At 45.1% G+C, this 25,435-nt stretch overlaps 2 protein-coding genes and 1 non-coding gene across 4 annotated transcripts; all 3 read right to left on the bottom strand.

The window, feature by feature from the left end:
- Window positions 1-33: 33 nt before the first annotated feature.
- Window positions 34-6,125, bottom strand: LOC129829169 (arginase-1-like). Its single transcript, XM_055890770.1, has 8 exons — window positions 5,897-6,125; window positions 5,683-5,755; window positions 3,327-3,501; window positions 2,997-3,156; window positions 1,083-1,177; window positions 877-981; window positions 602-738; window positions 34-300 (listed from the first exon to the last, which is right to left on the bottom strand). Exons 1-8 carry the CDS (start codon window positions 5,999-6,001, stop codon window positions 137-139), a joined length of 1,014 nt encoding a protein of 337 aa, XP_055746745.1. The 5' UTR covers window positions 6,002-6,125; the 3' UTR covers window positions 34-136.
- Window positions 6,126-6,505: 380 nt separating this feature from the next.
- On the bottom strand, window positions 6,506-25,379 carry heatr1 (HEAT repeat containing 1). 2 transcript variants are annotated; one of them, XM_055890750.1, is made up of 43 exons: window positions 25,278-25,379; window positions 24,837-24,997; window positions 24,492-24,708; window positions 24,160-24,301; window positions 23,933-24,034; window positions 23,684-23,824; window positions 23,328-23,539; window positions 23,050-23,183; window positions 22,244-22,454; window positions 21,922-22,039; window positions 21,560-21,763; window positions 21,382-21,470; window positions 21,071-21,282; window positions 19,626-19,747; window positions 19,205-19,399; window positions 18,863-19,019; window positions 18,244-18,392; window positions 17,792-17,984; window positions 16,905-17,077; window positions 16,583-16,753; window positions 16,154-16,396; window positions 15,781-15,912; window positions 15,588-15,691; window positions 15,293-15,439; window positions 15,057-15,175; window positions 14,823-14,944; window positions 14,459-14,587; window positions 13,780-13,998; window positions 13,458-13,587; window positions 12,821-12,984; window positions 12,586-12,638; window positions 12,292-12,415; window positions 12,001-12,141; window positions 11,619-11,917; window positions 11,261-11,411; window positions 10,980-11,138; window positions 10,753-10,887; window positions 10,574-10,678; window positions 10,231-10,399; window positions 9,840-9,994; window positions 9,502-9,660; window positions 9,188-9,296; window positions 6,506-7,083 (listed from the first exon to the last, which is right to left on the bottom strand). In XM_055890750.1, exons 2-43 carry the CDS (start codon window positions 24,976-24,978, stop codon window positions 6,995-6,997), a joined length of 6,441 nt encoding a protein of 2,146 aa, XP_055746725.1. In that variant the 5' UTR covers window positions 24,979-24,997; window positions 25,278-25,379; the 3' UTR covers window positions 6,506-6,994. The 2 variants fall into 2 exon arrangements, with proteins under 2 accessions (XP_055746725.1, XP_055746724.1); XM_055890749.1 differs by having other exon boundaries at window positions 18,863-19,022.
- On the bottom strand, window positions 14,154-14,284 carry LOC129829271 (small nucleolar RNA SNORA14). Its single transcript, XR_008755360.1, has one exon. It is a non-coding gene; the product is annotated as a small nucleolar RNA SNORA14 (small nucleolar RNA).
- Window positions 25,380-25,435: the final 56 nt, after the last annotated feature.

Here is a 25,435-nt window from a genome sequence, read left to right on the forward strand (position 1 = left end):
AACACAGTTGTTACCAATCAAACCCTGAAAAAATTCTGGGGGGAAAGTATTTTAATCTCCATGATTTAATACAAAAGATTGCGTTGATGGCCATAGCCCTTTATGGTAACAGAAGATTCTGGTGGTGGTTGGCAGCTCAAGGCAGGGGCATCTTGTAGTCTGCAGGGTGGTTTCCCTCCCGAAGCTTTCCGAAGCAGCCACGTATCAGATCTACTGCAGCGTTGACCGTGGAGCTGATCTCATCATCCGTCCTGCCCCTCTTAGGGTTCACCTCCACCATGTCCACTGCAGACAGCAGCCCTGCACAAAGAAAAACACATCGCTCAACACACACCTGACTGACCACACACGCGCACACAGACTAAAACAAGTACATTGGAGCAGCACCAATACCGATGCACTCCCATCTCGCTCTGTGTGCGTGTTATCACCTCTGTTGATGTGCATCTGTGTGTGTGCGTTATCATCTCTGTTGATGTGCATCTGTGTGTGTGCGTTATCATCTCTGTTGATGTGCATCTGTGTGTGCATGTTATCATCTCTGTTGATGTGCATGTTATCATCTCTGTTGATGTGCATCTGTGTGTGTGAGATCTCTCACCTGTCTGACAGATGTGCTCTGTGATGTAGATTCCCTCCCTGTAGGTCAGCCCTCCCACTACTGGGGTTCCTGTGGCCGGGGAGATTGATGGGTCCAGGGCATCGATGTCATAGCTCAGGTGGATGGGCTTCTTCACCCTGTTCAATCAGAGAAATTAATTAATGTCTAACACGTGTCAATGTCCAATATTTCCATTGATGTGTCCAAGTTAGATGTAGCCTACCAGGAATAGCAAGAAATGAAAACGACACAATGAAATTGTTGAGGCTACATACTTTGAGAAGATGTAGTCACATGTCTCCTCCATCACTTTGGCGATCCCAAGGCGATCCACCTCAGTCATGGAGTAAACTTTGATACCCAGTAACTTCAGGATATGGCTGGAATGGGAGATATCTTTTTTTAGTCTTCGGTAAACAATTATGTAGTGCAAGGTCATGATAAGATAGTGTATGATACAGGGTGACAGCCAAAAACCTACTGCTCCTCTGGATCCACGTCTCTCAAGCCAATGTATACTATGTCTTTGGCCGATACGCATGGCTTGATCCAAGAGAAATTTGGCAGAACTGGAATCTAATCAAAGAAACAGAGACAGCAAGTCTGCATCCAGAACTGTAGCTCATGCCCATGTACAGAACCAGTCAAAAGTTTGGACACACCTACTCGTTCCAGGGTTTTTCTTTATTTCTACAAAAAAAAAATTACATTGTAGAATAATAGTGAAGACATAACACATATGGAATCATGTAGTAACCAAAACAGTGTTAAACAAATTACACAGATTCTTCAAAGTAGCCATCCTTTGCCTTGATGACAGCTTTGCACACTCTTAGCGTTCTCTCAACCAGCTTCATGAGGTAGTCACCTGGAATGTATTTCAATTAACAGGTGTGCCTTGTTAAAAGTTAATTTGTGGAATTTCTTTCCTTCTTAATGTGTTTGAGCCAATCAGTTGTGTTGTGACAAGGTAGGGCTATATTCTCTATACCACCCCTATTTGGCAAAAAGACCAAGTGCATATTATGGCAAGAACAGCTCAAATAAGCAAAGAGAAATGACAGTCAATCATTACTTTAAGACATGGTCAGTCAATGCAGAAAATGTCAAGAACTTTGAAAGTTTCTTCAAGTGCAGTCGAAACTGGCTCTCATGAGGACCGACACAGGAAAGGAAGACCCAGAGTTACCTCTGCTGCAGAGGATAAGTTCATTAGAGTTTCCCGCCTCAGAAATTGCAACCCAAATAAATGCTTCACAGAGTTCAAGTAACAGACACATCTCAACATCAACTGTTCAGAGGAGACCGTGTGAATCAGGCCTTCATGGTCGATTTTACTGCAAAGAACCCACTACCAAAGGACCAATAAGAAGAAGAGACTTGCTTGGGCCAAGAAACACGAGCAATGGACATGAAACCGTTGGAAATTTGTCCTTTGGTCTGATGAGTCCAAATTTTTTATTTTTGGTTCCAACTGCCGTGTCTTTGTGAGACACAGAATAGGTAAACGGATGATCTCTGCATGTCTGGTTCTCACCGTGAAGCCTGGAGGAGAAGATGTGATGGTGCTTTGCTGGTGACACTGTCTGTGATTTATGTAGAATTCAATGCACACTTAACCAGCATGGCTACCACAGCATTCTGCAGCGATACGCCATCCCATCTGGTTTGCGCTTAGTGGGGCTATCATTTAAAAAAAATTTTTTAAGAAAAAGCAGCCAACAAGTGCTCAGCATATATGGGAACTCCTTCAAGACTGTTGGAAAAGCATTCCAGGGGAAGCTGGTTGACAGAATGCCAAGAGTTTGCAAAGCTGTCATCAAGGCAAAGGGTGGCTACTTTGAAGAATTTTAAATATTACATTTTTATTTTATTTAAACTTTATTTAATTAGGCAAGTACATTAAGAACAAATTTTTATTTGCAATATTTAAATTTGTTTAACACTTTTTTGGTTACTACATGATTCCATATGTGTTATTTCATAGTTTTGATGTCTTCACTATTATTCTACAATGTACAAAATAGTAAAAATAAAGAAAAACCGTTGAATGACTAGATGTGTCCAAACTTTTGACTGGTACTATATATATATATATATATATATCACTGTCACCACCTAAAACGTAAACACAATTGATATGACTATTTTCCTTCAATTTTTTTAATTTCATAATACATTTTTTAGAAATTCATGATTCATGATGTGCACAGGAAGAGGAAGAGTCTCACGATAAACCCCCCCCCAAATAAAACAGACATTGCACAACTGTGTAAATACTGGTAATTGTGAATACCAAGGTATAACATTTACTGGTCAAACTTAATGATACAGTATTTGAAATATAAAAACTAGGGGATGCCTATGGGAAAAGAGGGAGAGATAGAGAAATCACCTTGGATTGCAGCTCGTGGATGAGGTAGGACATGGGCTGTCCGTGGATATTGCCTGTAGGGGAGGTCAGGGGTGTGTTGATGTCTGCATGGGCGTCCACCCATACCACACTGAGGTCCTTCTTAGCTGCTGCATGCCCCTGGATCGAGCCTATTGCCAAACTGGACACAGACCAAACTTGGAGTTAATTCCACATCACATTGTTAGGGAAAAACCCCTAACCCTCAATAATTGTAGGTGTATTTTGGCTGGTTGTTGATACTGGGCTCTTGCTCTACTACGGGTGAATATGAGAGACACGCACAGACATGTGACATACACACACACACACCTGTGGTCTCCTCCCAGCATCACACAGGTGTGTCCGTCACTTTTCACAACGTGGACGGCAGCAGAAAGACGTTGGTTGGCGCTGCCCACCGCTCTGGGTCTCTTCACATTGCCTATTGGCTCATCGTTGGCCACCTCCTCAAACGTCACGTTGCCATAGTCTTTGACCACACAGCCTGTGTAGGAGGGGATTTGGCAACCCAATTGACATAAGAAAACGCATTAGTCAATGCACCTACAGTCTTATGTTTAAACAAAATCAAGGCATGAGCTGTCAATGGATCACTTGGACAGAAAAGAAAAGTTGCAAACTCATGGCTCCGATGCAATAAGATGTCAATGGATTACCACAACGTTTATAATGGTCCATCCCTGTACATGTTCTAAACTAGTCCTTACCTCTGATCATACTGCCATTTGGTAATGTTAAAACTCATACTTTTTGCCAATATGCTAAATGTTAAATCCCCTCCATTTTACCAAAATGCTAAATGTTACATTCCCTCCATTAATAAACATTTCCAAATCCGATGCAAATTACCTTTCTCCTAGTTTAAATAAATGACTTTTGAAATACTTATTTTACTATGTCTGTTACTATGTTAGTGATTGCAAACTAAACATTTCACAATCAGATGCAAATGAGCTCTCTCCTAGTTCAAATAAATGACTTATGAAGTACTTATTTTAATATATCTGTTACTATGTTAGTGATTGAGGTGTCTCTGTCTGCAACCTGGTCTCAGAGAATTTTGTATTATTCAGTACGTAAATAATAGTATCACCATCTAAAATGATATATTTTGTTTCGTATGGTATGTATTCATTTTTCATGTCCTTCATCCATTTCATAAGATATGTTACGAATTTGCAAAACTTACAATATGTTAGAATTTGCAAAACATACAATATGTTACGAATTCTAATTTGTTGTGGCTAATGTTAGCTAGGCTAGGGGTTAGGGCTGGGGCTTAGAGTTAAGGTGAGGGTTAAGATGAGGAGTTAGGTTAAACAGTTAAGGTTAGGGGAAGGGTTAGCTAAAACGGTTAAGGTTAGGGTTAGGGGAAGGGTTAGCTAACATGCTAAGTCATTGCAAAGTAGACAAAAAGTTGTAAGTAGTTGAAAGGTTGCTAATTAGCTAAAATTGTCCATGGTGAGATTCAAACACGCAACTTTTGGGTTGCTATACATTCGCGTCATACGCCCATTCATCCACCCCGACCAACTACCCTCTTTCGTTTTTGCCTCAACTAACCTTCTGTCTTATGTAACCATACCAAACGTAACATATCGTACTAATTTGAGTATCGCGGATTTACCTTTACTACATTATGTCTAGTCTATGAGACCAGGCTGCTGTCTGCTATTCTCTCTGTAGGGCACACAGTCAGGCTAAGGATTGACAGGGCACTTGTCCTCAGAGTGCCGCAACAGTTGCTGCCGGTTTAATGAGTGAGAATGTTATCACTGGCATGCATACTGAATGCAGGAGGCTGCCATTGTCGTGACCCAAACACATACACACAAACATGGAAGGGGGAGTGATGCAAGGTCAAAAGAGCTAGGCCTATCAGATGCCTTCTCCTGTGTGATATGAATAAAACAGAGAGGGTGCTTTGGATGTCTCTGATCTCACGTGATCACACACATGGGCAGAGGAGGACACACCCCCACACACAGAGAGATTGATCCTGCTCACATGTTAATCCACTTTAATCACACAGATCCCCCTGTCACTCTTATGGTCATGGATTTCCCAATAAGACTTCCCACGACTAGACAGTTCAGTCTTACTGGTAGTCTTTCCGAAGGAAACTCCTGTCTGTGTTATGCTCTGGTCATGAGCTCAAGTTCAGGTGTATTTTTTTCCCAATAGGATTATTTCTGTAGCCTAGCCTATGTAATATCACTTATTCACATAGTTTGTTCAGAATTGCCCTGGAATTGAACTTGGTCATGGAAAATAAATCATGCCCTTAGCTTGTGTAAATGATGTTGCCATTTGACACCAGGTTTCAAACGGATCCCCAATATGTTAATGCTTTCATCTCAACACATCTGCCAGGCAAGTCGAAGAAAAGGTTGGAAGTCTGGTGACTTCCTCATAAGAGCTCAGACCACATAGTCATTTGATTAAATCAATAGCATACTGATGCAAATATTACAATTTGGGAATGTACAGGATAATTTCATTATTTCTCTCGGGAAACAAATACTTTGAATGGAAACAGATTCCCTGTACCGTACATTCTATGTTCGCACCATTTTATTCAGTTCGGATGTCTTAATTTCTGCACTGGAGCTACCTAGCTAGCCTATATCACAGAATGAGTGTAAAATCAATATCAGGACGTCACCTTGCGCTTTAAGCTTATCCACCAATCCGGCTGCGCGAATGAGGTCTGGTCCTTTCTCCACACCATCCCGCGGCTGCAGCAGATATATATTTATGGGACTGTGTAGGCCTATTACAGCAATACATTAAAATATATATATATTGCATATAACGGTAGTCTATTAAGCCCATTCGAATACCTATTAATAGCCTATAATAAAATATTGACTACTCACTTGTCCTTTTGAAAAAGGCGCTCCAATAATTCCAACTGAGTGATGACTTCGCTTATAAATTCTGAAGGCGAGTTGTAATCCTCCCGAGCTTTTCATAATGACCATTATCCTGTGTCGGGACACAGTGTTCAAGAGCACAGGGTTGGAGCGGCGCTGGAGCACTATCAAATTGTTTACTGAAATCAAAGGCACATCACCCGTGTGTGACGACACCAGCGTGAGCGTGGTACAGTAAATCCAACAGGGAGCCTATTGCCGCTCTTAACGGTCCACACGGCTAAAAGTTTCGGCACCGACCCAGCATCATCACATATAAGCGGCTTTATTGAACTAAATCTGCATAACTTATCTTTGCCTTGTATTTAGTATTTGATGTTGACGTTAGTGACAGCCTTAAAATGACATCCATAACAATAAAAGTAAAATAATCTTGTCATGGGCAGCAGTGGAATTCATAATAATTTGGAGTCATGTCTTTTGAGGTGTTTTCAATAGGGACAATTTAAATACAATTTTACTGGTGCTATACTTAAATGTGAATATTCCATAACATGGAATGACTCATAACAGATTCAGGTTCCTTCCTATTCAGCAGTAAGTAGTGCTGGATAAGCTTTCAAAAGCCTTTATTCAAATGTATTACAATGAAGAGTTAGTTTACAAATGTATTATTTCAAAATGTACATATTACATTGTCATACAATGTAACAAAACCAAGACTTAAAAAGTTCCCAGAAGTTTTTCATAACACCTTCCAAAAAGGGAAAAGACAACAGCGATAGCCTAACAAAATGAATACATTTTTGAATTCCCACAGGATACATTTTGGGCTGATCATTTCTTCTTACTGCTAGAGCGCCATCCTATATGTACCAGGTATCCAACTGACCAGAGATACATGCAAACAAAGGTTAACCTCCAGTGTCTCCCATCTTTATTTTGATTGTTGCACAGTTCTGAGAAACAGTTAATGTCTAAGCTGGGGGGGGGGGGGGGGGGGGGGGGGCTGAGGCTCAGCTTTCTGATAGGGGGACGTAGTGGGCTACGTGTCGATCTGGGCCCTTATATGGTGATGAAGAGGTGGAAGTGGGACGCAGGTTAGAAGTAACTCTGAAGAGGCTCTCCCAAGATGGTCTCCATCTCGTGGATCACCTTCTGTACTTGATGCTCCACCTCCTCGCATTCGTCTGTAACGGAGTAAAACACACACAGTGGTAAGCAGGGAAGTCACAAATTGGTGGCCATCGACCAAGTTCGCCAACTAGCCTAAAGACATCAATATTTACAGGGCCTTCAGAAAAGATTCATACCCCTTAATTTATTCCACATTTTTGTTGTTACAGCCTGAATTAAAAATGGCTTAATTGTTTCTCATCCATCTACACATAATAACCCCATCTTAAGGTGATGTTTGCAGATTTATTGAATATTAAATAAAGAAATCTCATTTACATAAGTTAGGGAAAGGGGATACACCTAGTCAGTTGCACAACTGAAAGCGTTCAAACAAAATGAGTGTTCCGCATTTAACCTAACCTCTCAGAGAAGTGTGAGGGGCTGCCTGAAAATCGACACCCACATCATTGGCACCCAGAAAGCAGTTGTTGTTGGGGGTTAACTGCTGTGCTCAAGGGCAGAACAACAGATTTTCACCTTGTCCGCTTGGGGATTCAAACCAGCGGCTTGTCGGTTACTGGCCCAACACTCTTAACCGCTAGGCTACCTGCCGCCCAAGTATTCACACACCAGATACCTTGTAGAAGCACCTTTGGTCTTGATTACAGCTTTGAGTCATCTTGGCTATGTCTGTATCAGCTTTGCACATCTGGATATTTTCTCCCTTGCAAATTTTCACAAGTTCTGTTAAATTAGATGGGGAGCGGCGGTGAACAGCAATCTTCAAGTCTTTCCACTGATTTTCTGGGCTTTGGCTGGACCACAAGGAGTTTCACATTGTTCTTCTGACGCCATTCCATATTGCTTTGGCTGTATGCTTGGGGTCATTTTCCTGTTGGAACATTAATCTATTGCCCCCCCCCCCCCCCGGTCTATGGTCATTTGCACGCTGAAGCAGGTTCTCAAAGATTTGCCTGTATTTGGCTCAATTCATTGTTCCCCTCCATCCTTACCAGTCTGCCCAGTCCCTGCTGATGAAAAGCATCCCCATAGCATGATGCTGCCACCACCATGCTTCACGGTAGGGATGGTGTTAGACGGGCGATGAGCTGTGCCTGGTTTTCTCCAAACATAGCGCTTTGCATTCAGGCCAAAGAGAAACATTGTCTCAACAGACCACAGAATCTTTTGCCTTATGCTCGGTCTTTCATGTGCCATTTGCAAACTGAAGGTGTACCGTCATGTGCCTTTTTCTTAGGAGTGGCTTCAGTCTGACCACTCTCCCATAAAGCCCAGATTGGTGAAGCGCTGTAAGACCGTTGTCCTTCTGGCAAGTTCTCCCACCTCAGCCAAGGAACTCTGTAGTTCTGTCAGAATAATCATTGGGTTCTTGGTCATCTCCCTGACCAAGGTCTTTCTTGCTCGGTTGCTCAGTTTTATCAGACGGCCAGCTCTACGCAGAGTCTGGGTAGTTCGACATTTTTTAAATTTCCCAATAATGGAAACCATTGTGCTCTTGGAAACTTTCAACACTTTAGAAATTGTTTTATACCCTTCCCAGATATAATTGTGATGATGCATACATCTCGAAGATCTATGGACAGTTCCTTGGACTTCATGGTATAGTTTCTGCTCTGACATGCACTGTCAACTGTGGAACCTTATATTGACAGGTGTGTTTCTTCCTATTTTATTTATATTTTTTTACCCCTTTTTCTCCCCAATTTTGTGGTTTCCAATTGGTAGTTACAGTCTTGTCCCATCGCTGCAACTTCCGTACGGACTCGGCAGAGGCAAAGGCCGAGAGCAGTGCGTCCTCTGAAACACGACCCAGCCAAGCCGCACTACTTCTTGACACAATGCTCGCTTAACCCGGAAGCCAGCCGCACCAATGTGCTGGAGGAAACGCCATACTGCCAAACCATATATTTATAAGCATCGCTCCTTTTTAGCTACAAGCAGAAAATAATTTGCTGAGGTACCGTTTGCTTTAAAAATGACAGAATATAATAAACAACCTCGAAGAGGTTTCCAGATATGCTTAAATAGAATGTACTCTGCTACAGAGGGGGGGGGGGGACAGACATGTCTCAAATATGCTAACATTACAGAAACATTGTAGTAGCAGAAAGAGAAAAGTGTGCTGAAAAAGAAGTGATGAGACAGTGAACCTACCCTCCATGAGTTCAGCCAGGAAGGGGATGGTCTCTGGTAGAAGGACCATGTAGTTCTCCCTCAGCTTAGAAGCCAGCTCCAGCAGCATCAGCAGGGCAGAGAAACGCACCTGATGGGGGGGAACAACAGGCCTTTATTTCAGTCACTGGATGATCACTCGTGGTCCTGGAGAGCTGCAGGTGGGCAGGGTTTTTGAGCTGACCCAGCACTAACACACCAGCTAACTACAGTCTTAATGATTACTTGAATCCCATGTCTGTTGGTTCTAGGTTGGAAATCCAATCCAACTTCTTCACACTTCTCAAACGCCTCACCTTGGAAGAGCTGTGTCGCGTCTTCAGCAGGACCTGGTAGTTGAGGGTCTTCCACAGAGTGTCGTCACCCACGGCAACGCAGAACTGGCCCACGCACGGCACCAGGTGCTTGGTGACTCTGGCCTGGTAAACCTCCTCTCCACCCAGGGTGTTCTCCAACTACACACAGACAGGCAGACATTTATACACCACTGCTATAGGGGAGAACAGGGGACCACAAGAATAGGGCATAAGGAAAAGGCAAACGGCATCCATATTAGGAAGTCCCTCAGTTGTAAAGCTTGCCATTTCTGTGGATGAATCCTTTGTTATAGTGATGTGAGAGGGGTGAGGCTGACCTGATCGACCAGAGGGGTCATGAGGGAGTCGGCTCTCTCCTTGCTGACGAAACGCTGCGTGTCGTACAGGCAGATCTTATGGAGGCAGTCCAGTATGTACTCCAGCAGCAGGCAACGCTTCTCAATGCTGTGCTCCGTGTCAAAGAAGGCTTCATCTGAATGAGGGAAGGAGTGGATTAAAGGAGGGAAAACAAGCAAAAGACTTCCAAATACTTCCCGGAGTGCCTTGCGTTAATCATTCACGTGACTCGAAACCAGAAGTGAACCAGAAATGGGCAAATTCCCATCAAACACGACCTTGTTTTCCAGCAAAGCCAAACTAATCCAGACACTTCATCTTAGATTCATAGACTATATATATATATAAATAAGAGAGAGTGAGAGGACCCACCTGTCTTTGTTAGGTTGGTCTGACGGAGCAGGTCAGAGAAGGGCTTGACCAGGTGACCGGCAAACAGGACAAAGAGCCCCTTGAGCCTGTCTGCGATGCTGTCCGACAGGCGGTAGAAGGTCAGCAGGCGGTCCTTGGCTACGCTCTCAGTCTTGCACCAATCAAAGAGCTGCATGGGCATAAACACAGTTAAGCACCATGACTCTTCAAGTGATTACATTTGGACTAATACTGGGAGATAAGTGTGCTTTGGGAATTAGGGTACCATCTCATTCAAAAAAAACAAGGAACACACAAAACAACTGAAGTAGGACAGCGTCGATTCTCAAGAAATGACGCTTACTCTGAAGAACAGGGGCCTGAAGGTGACTTCAGATAGCTTCATAACCATGGCCAGGAGACAGTCGATCACATAGCCCTCAATCTCCTTGGTCTTCTCCAGATCACCCTGCAGACAAAAACAAAGAATTTAGCGAGTGTCATTCAAACCGTTATGAGTGCAACAGAGAGAGAGAGACATACATGGCAGTGTTGGGCCCGGAAGTCCAGCGCAATTAGGAAGAAGGACGTAAGCTCTGATTGGTGGGAGGTCAGCTGATCCTTCTCCATGTGACCAATGTGCTCCTTCAAGATGCTCATCAGGGGACCCAGCCGGCTCTGTGAAAATGAAAGGAGAAACACTCAATGCTTGACCACACAATATGAACATTATTTATTTCCTCACATATCACAGGTAATTCACCACCTACCTGTTTGGAGTTCACCATCTTGCTGTAGCATTTGGTGAGGGTGGGCAGCAGGACCCTGGGGGGCACCTTGGTGGCCACAGTGGTACTGAGGGAGGCCAGTCGCATGGCCAGCTGTGGGGTGGTGGTGGCCTTCTTTGCCACCCGCGTCAGTCGAGCCACCTGGGGGACACGTTACATCATTTCAGTATGACAGGGTCCCATTCGATGTAGTATATGTTTACTATGCGTTTATTATGTTAGAAACCAGATGAACGTTTGTGTATCGGAATAGTAGAAGTTACCTGAAGCAGTGTGTCCTGCAGGTAGGGACTGATGAAGTGAGGCAGGGTCTCAGTGACGCGGTGCAGAGCTGTGACGGCACTCAACATGTAGAGCTCATTAGACAACACCTCCTTTCTCTCGGTTAGAGACAGCAGCACCGCCGGCATCAGCCTGACACCACAAAGAGGGGACTCGAGTCAAACTTCTGACACCACATTAGTGACAGTTGACCTAAGTTATACTGTTTGTATATATTTGTGTACTATAAAAGTGTTCATAGGAAAATATTAAAATATGAGTAATTGATTGAACAAATGCACTGGTCTGTGAACTACGCTGCCCGTATCTACTGTGGACACAGAAGCGTAGACTGTGTACCTGGGCAGCTGTGGGATGGCCAGGGCCTTCAGAGTGCTGGCAACCTCAGCGATACAAAGTAGGGCACTGCCCATCACGTTCTTCTCCTCCTCTGGTGACACCACTATCTCCACGACCCGGTTTAGCACCGGTACAAATGCCTCCTTATGGTCCGAGCCAAAACTGCGGCACAGCAGCTTGAGGCTGTAGAGGGCTGTCTGCCTGTTGATGGCCAGCTCCTCCTCCATGACTTTGACCTTGCCGTGACCACGTCCCACAATTGCCAGCAGGTCGCCTGTCAGGTCCAGAAGCACTGTCACCTGGGACGAGAGGTCAAAGGTCAGGACTACCCCCAACTACGCAAAACATACACACACAGAATATCCCCAGTCTGTGTACTAACCTGCTCCTCCTGCCACTGGGTTTTCTGCTGCAGCTTGTTGTTGAGCAGCTCCATAGCCTTCCGCCTCACAGACGGCAGTTGGTTACCCATCAGGCCTCGCATCACCGTGATGAACGTATCCGTGGGCAACAGGGCGTTCACCTGCCGATCAAAACACAGAAAAAAATAAATGTAGGACCTCACAGTGGAAACCTGGCTGTTTTTTTTCTTAATATTGTAACAACCGTGGTTTGCCTTTATTTTCTATGACTGAGTAGAGTACACATCTTTCCATCTCTGTGGCAGACTTACTTTGTCCAGGACATCGTAGGCCTTATTGAGGAGAGCTCTCCAGAACTTGCCAGTTGGTTTGTCAGTGTTCTCCTCCACACAGCGAGCCACAGTGTGGATGTAGCAAAGGATCTCCTCCAGAAGACTAAACAGGACGACAGAACAACATTATGATACAGGGATCATTTATAACATTTTAAGATGTGCTTTTTTATCTTACAGTCAAACAAATTGAAAACACAATTTAAACATTTTTTTTTTTTTAAATCACCAATTCCTTGCGCCACATGGTTGGTTAGTCTAAATAAGCCTCACCTTTGCTGTAGCTTCTGCAGTGAATCCTCCACGATGTCACCGCACGCCGCAATCTGGAAGACACACACACACATTTAACAAAGTACACTGATACATGACAGACGTTAAACTTGGGTTACATAGCCTTTTCCCAGATCTGCTTTTGCTGTCTTGCCAATGGTGTCAACTCGATCTTGCTAATAGTATTGGCAAGAAGGCACAAACAAATCCGGGAACCAGGCTACAGTTATATTACCATTCCCACAAAGCTGCCGGCAGCCAAGAGTTGGGCCATGAAGGAGACCGAGAGGAACTTGAAGTGGCGCAGCTCTTTGCTGCTGTGGGCCTCCATGCTGAAGATCAGCTCCTCTGCCGTCTCCTTCCCGGCTCCCCTGCCACGTGTTGGCCTCTTCACAGGTCCTGCACAAAACAAAAATGGAGTACGGTGTAAAAACAATAAAACCGGTCCCTAAAGAGCATCGGTCTTGATGTTAGCTTTGTTACACAGCACTCCCAGCCTTCACAACAGACTGTTTGATGTTAGCTTTGTTACACAGCACTCCCAGCCTTCCCAACAGACTGTTTGATGTTAGCTTTGTTACACAGCACTCCCAGCCTTCACAACAGACTGTTTGATGTTAGCTTTGTTACACAGCACTCCCAGCCTTCACAACAGACTGTTTGATGTTAGCTTTGTTACACAGCACTCCCAGCCTTCACAACAGACTGTTTGATGTTAGCTTTGTTACACAGCACTCCCAGCCTTCACAACAGACTGTTTGATGTTAGCTTTGTTACACAGCACTCCCAGCCTTCACAACAGACTGTTTGATGTTAGCTTTGTTACACAGCACTCCCAGCCTTCACAACAGACTGTTTGTTGAGTTTCTCACCGTCGTCTTTGTCCTGCGGCAGCGCCATGAGATACTTCAGGATCTTTATGAGAGAGACGAGCTGTTCCTCCACCTCAAACTCACAGCACACTGAGATCCAGAACTCCACGTCCCTCTCCAACGCAGCATCCTGAGAAGAGACGGACAAACATGGCGGCTTAGAGCGTTCCTTGAAGATTTTGCGCGTAAAACCCAGAGCAAATTCCCAAGACACTCGTCAACAGAGGCCATAGACATACCTTCTAAAAACACGTGTGCGCACCTTTTTAAGTAGTATATCCCATTGCGTTGATATTTCAGTCAAGCTTTTCTCACGGCCTACCTTATCTGTGGCGTTGGTCTGGGTAGCGTGCTGCTTGAACAGGAGCAGCAGTAGGACCCAGAGGAAGCGGGAAGGCCCCAGGGTGGTCATCAGCTGGGACAGGATGGGCAGGCGGCGGTGCTCGGGCACGTGGGGCAGCGCGTCGGCGAACACGTGCACGATGCGCGTCACCACCGCCTCCATGTGAGCGGTTGACTCGCCGTCGCCACTCTCGTTGGCCTAGAAACAAGCAAAACAGACATGTGTTTTTCTGAAAATTGGGAAGTAGAGAGAAACTCAGCAACCATGCCAAACCAGTGTGCAGGTTGCTCACACAACACTTAAAGCTTTTGCATCCTTTAAAAAGAGACAACTGACGTCATAGCCCCTGTGATGAATGTCCTAGAGCTGAAATAACCAAGAGCCACTGACACGCGGCCCCCAGCTTTGGATCTCTAGTTTGATCTAGCATCCTTTCTTGTCCCAGAAGCTAACATTAGCAACTAGGGGGTTTACAAGAATGCACAAGATATTTATTTTTGATTGGCATTTACCACCCACATCTCCAGTGTTCATGTAATGCCAACCAAAACAACAAATTAGGTATTATTCACATTCATAGCATATTAGATGAGTGAAAGTGAGACAATGGCCAGGCCAAAGCGATCCTACGTCACTGACCGCTTGTTGGTGGACTCACCTTGATGAGGGCAGGGATGACCGTCCGGACGGTCTTGTTGATGACCTGAAAGCTGTAGGTGTCGTCCAGACGCATGATGTTGGAGCCCATGAAGGTGAAGATGGGCATGATGTTGTGCAGGACTTTCTCCTGGGAAAGAATAGAAGGTGGGGGGGGGGGGGTCAAAGGTAATTGGAAACACACGTTAGATTGGAAACAATTTCTGATGGTTTACAGACGGCTCTGTGATGGTTGCGAGATGGTTCTTCGAGAGATTCATTCCGTGACGGCTGAGAAATGGTTGTGTGACAATTGAGATATGGTTGTGTGACGAACGAGAGACTGCCTTTGAGATGGCTGAGAGATGACTGTGTACAGCACTCACAGGGAAGATGCCAGCCACGTTTCCCAGAAGGAGCAGGGCATGATGGTGGGTCTGGGGCATGTCGGACATCCTCACACACTGCACCACAACCTCCACGTTGAACTTGTCCTCATCCAGCACATCTGAGTGTGGAGGACAAACATAGTCAGTCACACACACACACATTTTAGAAAAGCATGAAGGGTGCCTCTGGGCAATTTTTTTTTTTTGTCTTTTAGTATTTAGTCTTCTCACCTTTGCTGACGGGTCCTCCGTCAGGGGAGAGCTTCTGGCAGACGTTGAGCAGGCAGCCGAGGATAAGCTGCTTGATGTACTCTAGGTTACCTCGCTCCACGGTGGACGTCTCCAGACACCTGAGTGGCCAGAGAAGAACAACGTGTTTTTGCAGCGCATACTAAATAGTGCACTGGTGTAGATAAGAGGTTGGCCTTGGTCAGGCTGAGGCTCAGAGAGTGTGCAGCTGGTTGTACCTGGAGAGCAGGCTGAAGAGAGCGGGCACCAGCGTCTGTGGCCTCTTCAGCTTCTTCTTGTGCTGCAGCAGCTCCAGGATGAGAGTCACCCTCTGCCAGGACACGGCGCCCTCTATTGGCACTGCCTGAGGAGTGTCCTGGGCCTTCCTATATAAAGCACAGAAACACAGTGGCTCAAGTCAAGTCCATCATAGTGGCTCCAGGTCAAATTGCATTGTAACCAATGAGGTTATTGAATCTAGTCTACGGCTTATTGTAATCAAATGTAGGCCAGTTTAGAGTAGATGTTCCTCACCTCTGCAGCATCTTGCTCCTGCGGGTCTGCTGTACTGACACGGTGACTTTGGGCTTCTCTGCTGGGGCTAGCTCGTTAGCCACTAGCTCGCCGTCCACAGCAATCTACAGTGAGAGGATAGCGTTAGCATCTTGTGTGGTGGTAGTGAATGATGGCTTCCCTGTAGATACAGTATGCATAGGTTCCTCCTCACCCCTTTAAAGACACTGCTGATGGTCTGGGCACAGACAGGACTCGTGCTCTCCACCAGCAAGTCAAACATCACCCCCAGGAGCCTCTGCTGGACCTTCTCATCTCCGAGGGCTGAGTAGAACGCCTTGGTGATCTGAGAACGAACAGGGTCATGTTCAGTAGGAGCAAACACTATGAAAAGGTAGATGGAAAATTATTGTTGTCATTGGAGAAGTTTCAAAACTTTTAAATGTTTTGTGCCCACTGAAGATGACCCAGGCAATCGGCCAGCATTTTGACAGCACAGAAATGAGTAGCATGCAGCCTTTGCATCCTCCCAGAGTATGATCGTATGGATCTCAGTCAGGGAGCGCCGTGCTGCTACAGTAGCGTACCTGTTCCAGGGCGATGATCTGAAAGCAGGGGATATCAGGGTAGGGCTTAGACACCGCGCCCAGGGCCTTGATGAAGAGCTCCAGACAGTCCTGGTCCTTCACCAGGAGGGGGGCTGCCTGCTCGTTGTACTTCCCCAGGACCAGCTGCATGAGCAGGGCCTCGTCCTTTAGGACAGTGGGGTTCTCCGGCCCGCTCTGCTCCAGCAGGCGCTCCAGGACAGGCATTAGGACAGACAACACAGACTAAGAGGAGAAAGAGACAGGGATATAAAATATGGCTTTACAAAAACTCAAATGCCCAGATAAGAGTTTTCATATAAAAAGAGGCTTCAGAGTTGCTCCTAATCCGGTCACATCATCGTCAGGAATTAGGTTTCACATTCCATCAAGGTCTTCTTAAATTTCTGTTGTCATTCCCTGTCCACTCACCTCTCCATTGACTTCTCCCAGAGCCCTCAGTATGGTCTTGGCAGTGTAGGCAGGGCAGTTGGCCACCTGGACACCCAGCAGCAGCTCCTCCAACCCCACCAGCAGCTTCTTGTCCCGGGCCTTGCCTTTCCCTGTCCCCGTTACAGCCTCCTCATAGAGCTTCCCCAGGGCCTAGAGAAAAACCCATTTGGATAGTGTGTGTATAATAACATTTACTGTGAATATAAAATTAAATAAATGTGCGTGAGTGTGTATTATTTATATTTGATACACAACGTTTTATTGAGGATACAAATGATGCATGTGTGTGCGCATCTCTCACCTGGCTGAGGTGAGTTGGGCCAGTGGTGAGCTCCTCGGTGGTCTTCAGCAGCCTGTCTATGATGGGGTGGAAGGGAGAGCTATCCACCTGGGCTAGTGTCTGTAGGGTGGCTGTGGCTGCCCTCCTCACCTCACGGACAGGGGAGCTCAGACAGGCCAGCAGGGACAGCACAACTATAGAGGGAAAACCATATTTAGAACTTTGTTACTAATACAGGTATCCCTCGTTTATCGCGGGGGTTACGTTCCGAAAATGACCCGCGATAAGTGAAATCCGCGAAATAGATTTTTTTTTTTTTTTTTTTTACAATTAGCAACTATTACATGTATACAAATACAGTGACTCACGTGTAGGCCGTTTCACTGCTCTTCAGAGCGTTTCGTCGACATTATGGGTTTAGGAGATGTTCGAAATTACAAGATAATTTGGCCAACTTAATGTAAATTTGCCAAGCTGTTTTATGTACGTACACATAACTGCACGAGACGACAAAATGATAGCACAATTCGTAGCATGTTTTGATACAAGAAGCGGGAGTGAGTTTTTAGCGAATCAGAATGCAGAGCAGAATGCACCAAAAAAAAAAAAAAAATGCATTATGAAAATCCGCGAAATAGCGAATCCGCGATAAGTGAACCACGAAGTGGCGAGGGATCACTGTACACCATCACTACTCAATCCATTTGCTTGTTACTCCACTAATACCTTCTCCGTTGTCCTACCAGGGTGTGATTGTTAAGACGTGGGTTTTTATTACACGGTCATAAAAAGAGCAGGCAATAAGCTTTAATACACAACAATGCAGTAGGAACAGTTCTCACCCCAGACAACTTATGGTAATTTCAGACTACGCCAAACTCTACATCAAATACAATTATCCAGGCTACCTGGTGATGAGCCTGATGCCAGCAGTGTGAGGGTCTTCCCTGGCTGGGCGCTGAGGAGGGCTCTGCCCACATAGAGGGCCTGGGTTTGCAAAATGGCATTGACCTTACAGTCCAGCTGGTCTCCTAGGTTACTGCCGTAGCCCCACACCAGACTCAGGAACTTGAAGAGCTCCATGGGATCACTCAGGTGGACCTGGCACAAATGGAGGGGTTTGAGAAATAGAATAATGTGGACAGAGTGAGGCGGGTGACAGTAAAACAGGATATTTCCTTGTCTTACCTACGTTCACAAAAACATTACCTTACATTTGAATGATTAAATAAGGGTTCAATTGTAGCCTCCTTAGAGGAATGCTGGACTTTCCCTCGAGTGAAGCGATGCGCCAACGAGTGGAGATGAAACATCGGTCTGTGCACTGAAATCCATTGTGCAACATATCAAGATTCAGTACCTGAAAGAGCAGCTTCATCAGGGCCCTGAAGCTGGCTGCCATGTGCCCCTGGCCTGCCCCTGTGATGAGGATGTCAAACAGGTGACACAGCAACCGGAGGTAGCAGCAAGTGTTGGTGTCCAGTTTCTCTGGGTTCCACCATGTCTCACCTGACAGGCAACACAGACAGGAAGCAAGCAGTCTCTCAGCCTCTTTCCTTTTAACTCAGTGTGTGACCAAGTGGCTAAAATAATTGGTGATAGCAGAGTCTTAAACATAATGAAAAACAATATGTAGCCAATTGTTATTTTTTTTTTTTTTTAACACTGCTGCTACTCGCTGTTTGTTATCTATGCATAGTCACTTTACACCTACCTACATGTACATATTACCTCAACTAACCTGTATCAGCACACATTGACAGTATCCCCTTGTATTTAGCCTCGTTATTTTATTGTCTTACTTAAAAAAATATATATATTTTTTAACTTGTTTATTTAGTAATTTATTTAGTAAATATACTCTATTTTCTTAAAACTGCATTGTTGGTTAAGGGCTTGTATGTAAGCATTTCACAGTAAGGTCTAAACCTGTTGTATTCGGCGCATGTGACAAATAAAATTGGATTTGATCGACTTACCTTTGAAGGAAGTGTCATGGCACTTCAGGGTGGATATGAGCCCTCTGAGCAGTGACACCAGCAGCACAGCATACTCTGTATCCATGCTCTGCCCTGCCCGGAGCCTCTGCAGGTACTCTCCCAGCCCCTCAGAGAAGGAGAGAGACACATCCTCCTGCTGCTGGCAACACAACAGAAGAAAATAAGGTAAACCATTTCATACAGACTTCAACAGTCCAGAAAAGTATAGAGCAGGTAAAGGAATCGCAGGATAAAAAAATAAATAATTACAAAGACAGAAAGTAAATATCACAATAGACCTCTGTCATTTATGTAGTTGTACAAACTGCCACTCCCTCTCACCGTAGGCATGTCTTTCTGGGTGAGTTCCAGTATCGCAGGCTCCAGCAGGGAGTAGACACTCTGGGCTGTGTGGAGGTGCTGGGTCTCACTCATGTCCCCCAGGCTCTGCAGTAAGGTCTGGCTCAGCACCACGAACGCAGCCCTCTCCCTCAGGCTGCCCCGCTGGACTGCTACCACCCCAGCCAGCTTCTCCAGCTAGCAGACATGCAAATTAGGTGAAGGGTGAGTTGTTTTACTCGGGACCCTTTCACATTCAACCCAACAAGTTAATCTAAATCCCTAGTGCCTAACCTAGTTAGCAAAGCGCTCTAAAATCACTAGATCAGTGTTAAGGAAAGGAACACCGTTTTGTTTTCATTGCACTCGGAATTCAATTGAACTTGACTTAGAAAGACCTTCAAATGTTCACTAATCCACTCACAGCAATGCGTTTGGAAAAGGGGTCCATGTTAGACAGGTTCTTGGTCAGTGTTGAGATGAGATGCTGGTTGGCCAACCCAATGAAGTCCGGCTGAGAACTCCTCTCCACCACGGCCTTGAGCGCTGGAGAGCAGAGGGGAGAGATAGGAAGTAGTTACAGTGCTGGCCCAATATATTGGCACCCTCCCACTTTTCTTAAATAATTTCTTCTAAAATAAGTTTTTAGCTCTCGCCATAGGTTTTTGATGCGATTCAGATCTGGACTCTTTGCTGGCCACTCCAGAACTTCTTGAAACATTCCTGAGTACTGGTTGATGCGTGTTTGAGGTCGTCCTGCTGGAAGACCCACAACCTTCAATGGAGATAAGCTGATATGTATTGCCAAAGAGCTCTTTGTTTCATTGGTTCACAGAACATTTCCCCCAGGACTTAAGCTCATTTGCGTGGGTTTTTTAAGAAGTTCAAATCAGGCTTTCTTGGGTCTCCTTCAACAGTGGGTTCTTCCTTTGTTTATCGGCAACCAAATGAAGCATTCAAACACCCTTTCTACAATCAAACATAGGGAAGATTCAATAATGCTGCAGGGCTGCTTTGCTCCCTCTGGTACTGGGGGCCTTGAATGTGTGCAAGACATCATGAAATCAAAAGATTAATAAGGTGTTTTGTTGTGCAATGTTGAACCTAAGTGTCCAAAGACTGTGTCTCTGTTGAAGGCTGTGGGTCTTCCACCAGAACAACCCTAAACACACATCAAAAGCACATTGGACTGGTTCAAGAAACCCTGGACTGTTCTGGAAGGGCCAACAAAGAGTCCAGATCTGAATCACATCCATACTCTGTGGCAAGTGCTGAAAATCACAGTTGGTGGAGGGAACCCCTCAAACATTGAACAATAAGGGCAGTTTGCTGCTGTAGAGTGGGCCAAATTGCCAGTAGAAAGGTGCAGCAAACTCAATTGATGGCTTCAAGAAGCATTTGTTGCCAGTTATCTTGGTCAAAGGCTGTGCAACAAAGTACTAGCTCCGGGATGCCAATAATTTTGTCCATGCCATTTATCTTCATTTTCTAAATAAAAATTATAAACTCTAGTTCACAAAAATAAAATTGGTTCCGCAATGTTGAAAATCTAATAACGAGGCGTGGAGACCAATATTTTTTTCTCAATTTAAACTTATTTAAGAAGAAATAGGGAATTATTTAAGACAAAAGTGCAAGGGTGCCAATATATTTGGCTGGCACTGTATAGTACACATACCTTCTTATTCTTTGGAAGTGGACAATCCTAACGATCAGAATTTTGATTTAGATTAGTAGCGTCAAGCTAGAGTATACAGGTATATATGATCCCTCTATTTACCAAAGTACCCTCCTCAGTAAAGCGTTTGCAAGTGTTCTCAAAAACTAAAAAATGACATTTATTGTGAAACCATTTCCCAATGCGTTTACCATAGGCCCAGCCCTGAGTGAGGTTGTGCTGGGATATGATGGTGGACTGGGCCACACAGGTGGCCAGCTGGAGGTCTGGGGAGTCGGGCAGGGCCGAGGTGACCACAAGAAAGGGCAAAAGACCCCAGACGACACAAGTCTTAAGGTCAGAGTTCCCTTCAACCAGTCTGGGTTCATCCAGAACCCTCACTGCCTGCTTCAACACTGGACACCTATGAGGAAGCACATGGAAGCATTTCAATATCACACTACGAATCTGGAGCTATTTGGGGAATTGATGTGCATTTCAAAGGACTGAAAACAGCATTAACCAGTTTCCAGCATTTGAGAGGTCTACACGTTGTAGCAGTGAGAGGAGACATGACACAGTGTCCTCTGGATCCAGGCGATCAACGTAGAGCTGTGGAGGGAAATACGATAAGTTAGGTTTAATCACTAGTCGATTCCCAATATGAATGTACTTGAAAGTCTCATCTTCCAGCCAGTCACCTCCAGGGCCTTCAAGGTTGCAGCCACCACCTCTGGGATGTCATCCTTCATACGCTCCAGCAGAGCCTCCTTCAGGAAGGCCTGGTCAAAACCCCCCTGTCCTGAGGTGACAATGCCCATCAGGTGTTCCACAGCCATGTGCCTCACAGAGGGGAGCGGGTGCTTCAGGCTCAACATGAGGGAGGTGTCAGAGTCCCCGAGGATCTGTAGCAAAGAATAAAGAAAAAAGGAAAAACAGACAGCGGAGTGTAAGAAAACAAAATGACACAGAATGGCTTTGAGGACGTTGAGCTGATCTACTAGATCTCTGCCCAAGTACAGCCTTCACCCAGAACCTTCTAAGCCAGGGCGCCGCTGCCTACCTGGTACTTGCCACTGCTCATGGACAGGGAGATGAATTGGTGGAAGAGGTTCTTGTCCTCTGCGCTAGAGAGGTCACTCACATGGCCCTCCAGGACTATGTACAGAGCACCTGGGTACCTGCAACAACAGACATGTCAGTGTAATGAATATACACACACAATGGAATGGGAAAGAAAGGGGACACAAGTGTGGATACTGTGGTTCAGCAGCTGAGAGAATAACTACAGTTTGGCTACTACCAATTGAAAGGGAAGCAATTGCAACAGTGATGTAAGTAGCACCCAATGAATGCCAGTGTTAAAGAGAAAAGGCCCAACTTACTTTGACTCGAACAGTCGGACTAATGGCAGCAAGCGCTGGTTGAGGGCAGTGACACCCTCAGCAGAGAGCCGACTCTGGGAGAGGTATTCCTCAAGTAGCATCTTTGCTACTGTGTTATCAAGACCACCAGACAGTGGAAGGTCTTGAAGGACAGACTCAAACAGGTTCCCATGGCGGCTGCTCTCTGAGGGCTCCTCAGTCTCCATCTCATCTATTACAAACAAGACAACACTTTTATCTTTCATATTTTTGTATTTATTTTTTATTTTACCGTTATTTTACCAGGTAAGTTGACTGAGAACACGTTCTCATTTGCAGCAACGACCTGGGGAATAGTTACAGGGGAGAGGAGGGGGATGAATGAGCCAATTGTAAACTGGGGATTATTAGGTGACCATGATGGTTTGAGGGCCAGATTGGGAATTTAGCCAGGACACCGGGGTTAACCCCCTACTCTTACGATAAGTGCCATGGGATCTTTAATGACCTCAGAGAGTCATGACACCTGTTTAACGTCCCATCCGAAAGACGGCACCCTACACAGGGCAGTGTCCCCAATCACTGCCCTGGGGCATTGGGATATTTTTTAGACCAGAGGAAAGAGTGCCTCCTACTGGCCCTCCAACACCACTTCCAGCAGCATCTGGTCTCCCATCCAGGGACTGACCAGGACCAACCCTGCTTAGCTTCAGAAGCAAGCCAGCAGTGGTATGCAGGGTGGTATATTAAAGGGATTCAATGCCAATATACATAAGCATCCAGGTTAAAAAACAAAGAGTCAGATGCAGGTATACACTGCTACTCACCAGTGCCGGTGGTAACGACAGCATGAACCAGGTGAGGCAGCAGGTAGCGCAATAAGGGACTGATGTCATGAACTGCAGCCATTGCCTGGAGGGAGGGGACCAAGGAAGTCACAGCACACAGCTGGCCAAAGGATCTAAAGGAGAATTTTTAAATAAAACACAGAGAATGCCAATTAAGAAACACCAAACAATCCTAAGATGCCCTAAAATGACACACACTCAAAGTGATGAAATAGTTTCAAAAAGTAACATTCTTCCTATTCCACTTCTTCACTCACTTTGGGCCGACAGTGCCCTCCTTCTGGTTCTGCAGGAGGACAATGAGGCAGCCCAGGCCCTCTTTGGGCAGCACAGGCTCCTTGCACAGTGACTTGCTGATCTGCAGTGCCAGGATGTCCACCAGCTGGGCCTCCATCACCACCTTCACAGCCAGCTGGCACACTATCATGTAGGTGGCAGCCTTGTAGTCTGTCAAAGAGGACTTCAGACCCTGGAGACACAAAGGAAATGGTCAGCATGAGCTGAACAGTGTCCTCATGGTTTATTCCTTAACTTCAATAAAAAAAGTTTTTGTATCGGTGTCAACGCCTCTAAATAGAATGGTTTCTTATGAAGCTTAAATGCAGTATCTAACCTTCTGAACATAAGGCAGCAGCTTGGATATGATTGTGTCAGAGACTTTCTCCACAGCATCCAAAGCCGGTACAATAGTGGAGGCATAAAAAGAGAAAATCACTCGAAGCTGGGCACAGTTGCCAGAATGTCCTGAATATCCCTGCAAAAAAAGAAGACCAACAAAAACAGGTCAAGATCAGGCACTGTGCTTGATACCTGAGCATACATACAAGCTATATTGAGGTATAAGGCAGTGTATTTGGTTTACCTTGATTGACTTCGTGACCAGGGTGCAGATGAAATCCATGAAGCCCAAGTCTTTGTAACAGTGAGTGATTAGGGTTCCTCTGGCCAAAGGAACTCCTGGTTTCTGTAAGGAAATCAACACATTGATCATTGATGACATGCTGTTTATAATGAAAAGTAACAACAAAATATATCTACTTCCAGTAGTTGTTATGCTCATAAATCATAGCTAGCTTCTATAGCAATTACCTGAAGCCCCTCGAGCCAATTCCATCGGTTAGTGGGGTCTTTTAACCTAAAGAGCTGAATGACTCTGACAAACACTTTAGTCTCGTGATATGGCAAGGCACAGGCAAGCAGTGTGTCCACATTGTACAGGTGGATGTGGAACCTGAAAGGATGACATAGAATAACAACCAATATTAACACAATGTCAATAAAACAAATTCAATATGAATAGGCTAGATACAGTGAGGCAATGTAAACAGCAACTTAGACACATTTTCCTTAAAATGTAAACATAACACTTGATTGAGGGGATATCCTGTAGATAGAAAAATGGGGGGGGGGGGGGGGGGCACCTGTGTACAAGCCACTCGATGCACTTCTGGGCAGGCTTGAGTAGAAAATATGGGGAAAGCCGTGTAAGAAACAGGGAGATGCCTTCGTCCAGTTTCTTGTTGACCTCCTTGGACTGGACACTGCGCTCCATGCCCACTGAGGCTTGGCTGAAGAGTGTCTCCTGGAACTCACTGAATGCAGGCTCGATGCCCAGGAGTTCCTCGAGCCCTGTGCATCCTAAAATGCAAGAGAAAAGAGATAGTCAGGAAGAGCAGCTGAGAAGTTTAAACAGTAGTCATTTAGAAGACAACATGCTGCAACAGTGAAGTCAAGACTGTCATCAGGAAGACCAATGTCAAACATACCAAGTGCAAAGAAGGTGCTTCTATCCATACTGGAAGCATCTTTAGGGTCAAACAGTAGGGATGCAACCTCCCGACGAGTGAGCAGATTGGGGTCATTTTGAGGCAAGGCCAGGCGTTTCAACTGGTGGGCTAAAGATGTCATTGTGTCAGGTTCTCAAGATCTGTTGGGAAAGGCAATCATTATAACGTTACCTTAGACATTGTACTGCATATTTCTAGTACTAGTTAGCTAACGTTGGCTAACCAAAAATTCGTATCTGTGGCCAAACTGTTAGCTAGCATTTTTTTTTGCCGGCTGCTAGCCCATAGTTCATAAACGTCCAGCTTTAACACCCGAAGCTATGCGCTACTACATTACTAGGGTCATTATTTTGTGGATTTAAAAACACAACATAAGATAGATATCAAACATTAATATTGTAGAGTTAGTTGTTACGGTACCTCTGATTCGCACTCCTACTTTCCCACACGTGCGTTTTCTCTGACCTCTCTGATGGTATTCAAATCCGGTTCATGACATGTATTTCAAAATAAAGTGGCCAAACAGCCCTTTTCTATTTTTTTCAGTAAAAAAAATATATGCTGTATTCAATGCAGTG

The sequence above is a fragment of the Salvelinus fontinalis genome, chromosome 30 (assembly GCF_029448725.1).
Source record: "Salvelinus fontinalis isolate EN_2023a chromosome 30, ASM2944872v1, whole genome shotgun sequence".
NCBI lineage: Eukaryota > Metazoa > Chordata > Actinopteri > Salmoniformes > Salmonidae > Salvelinus > Salvelinus fontinalis.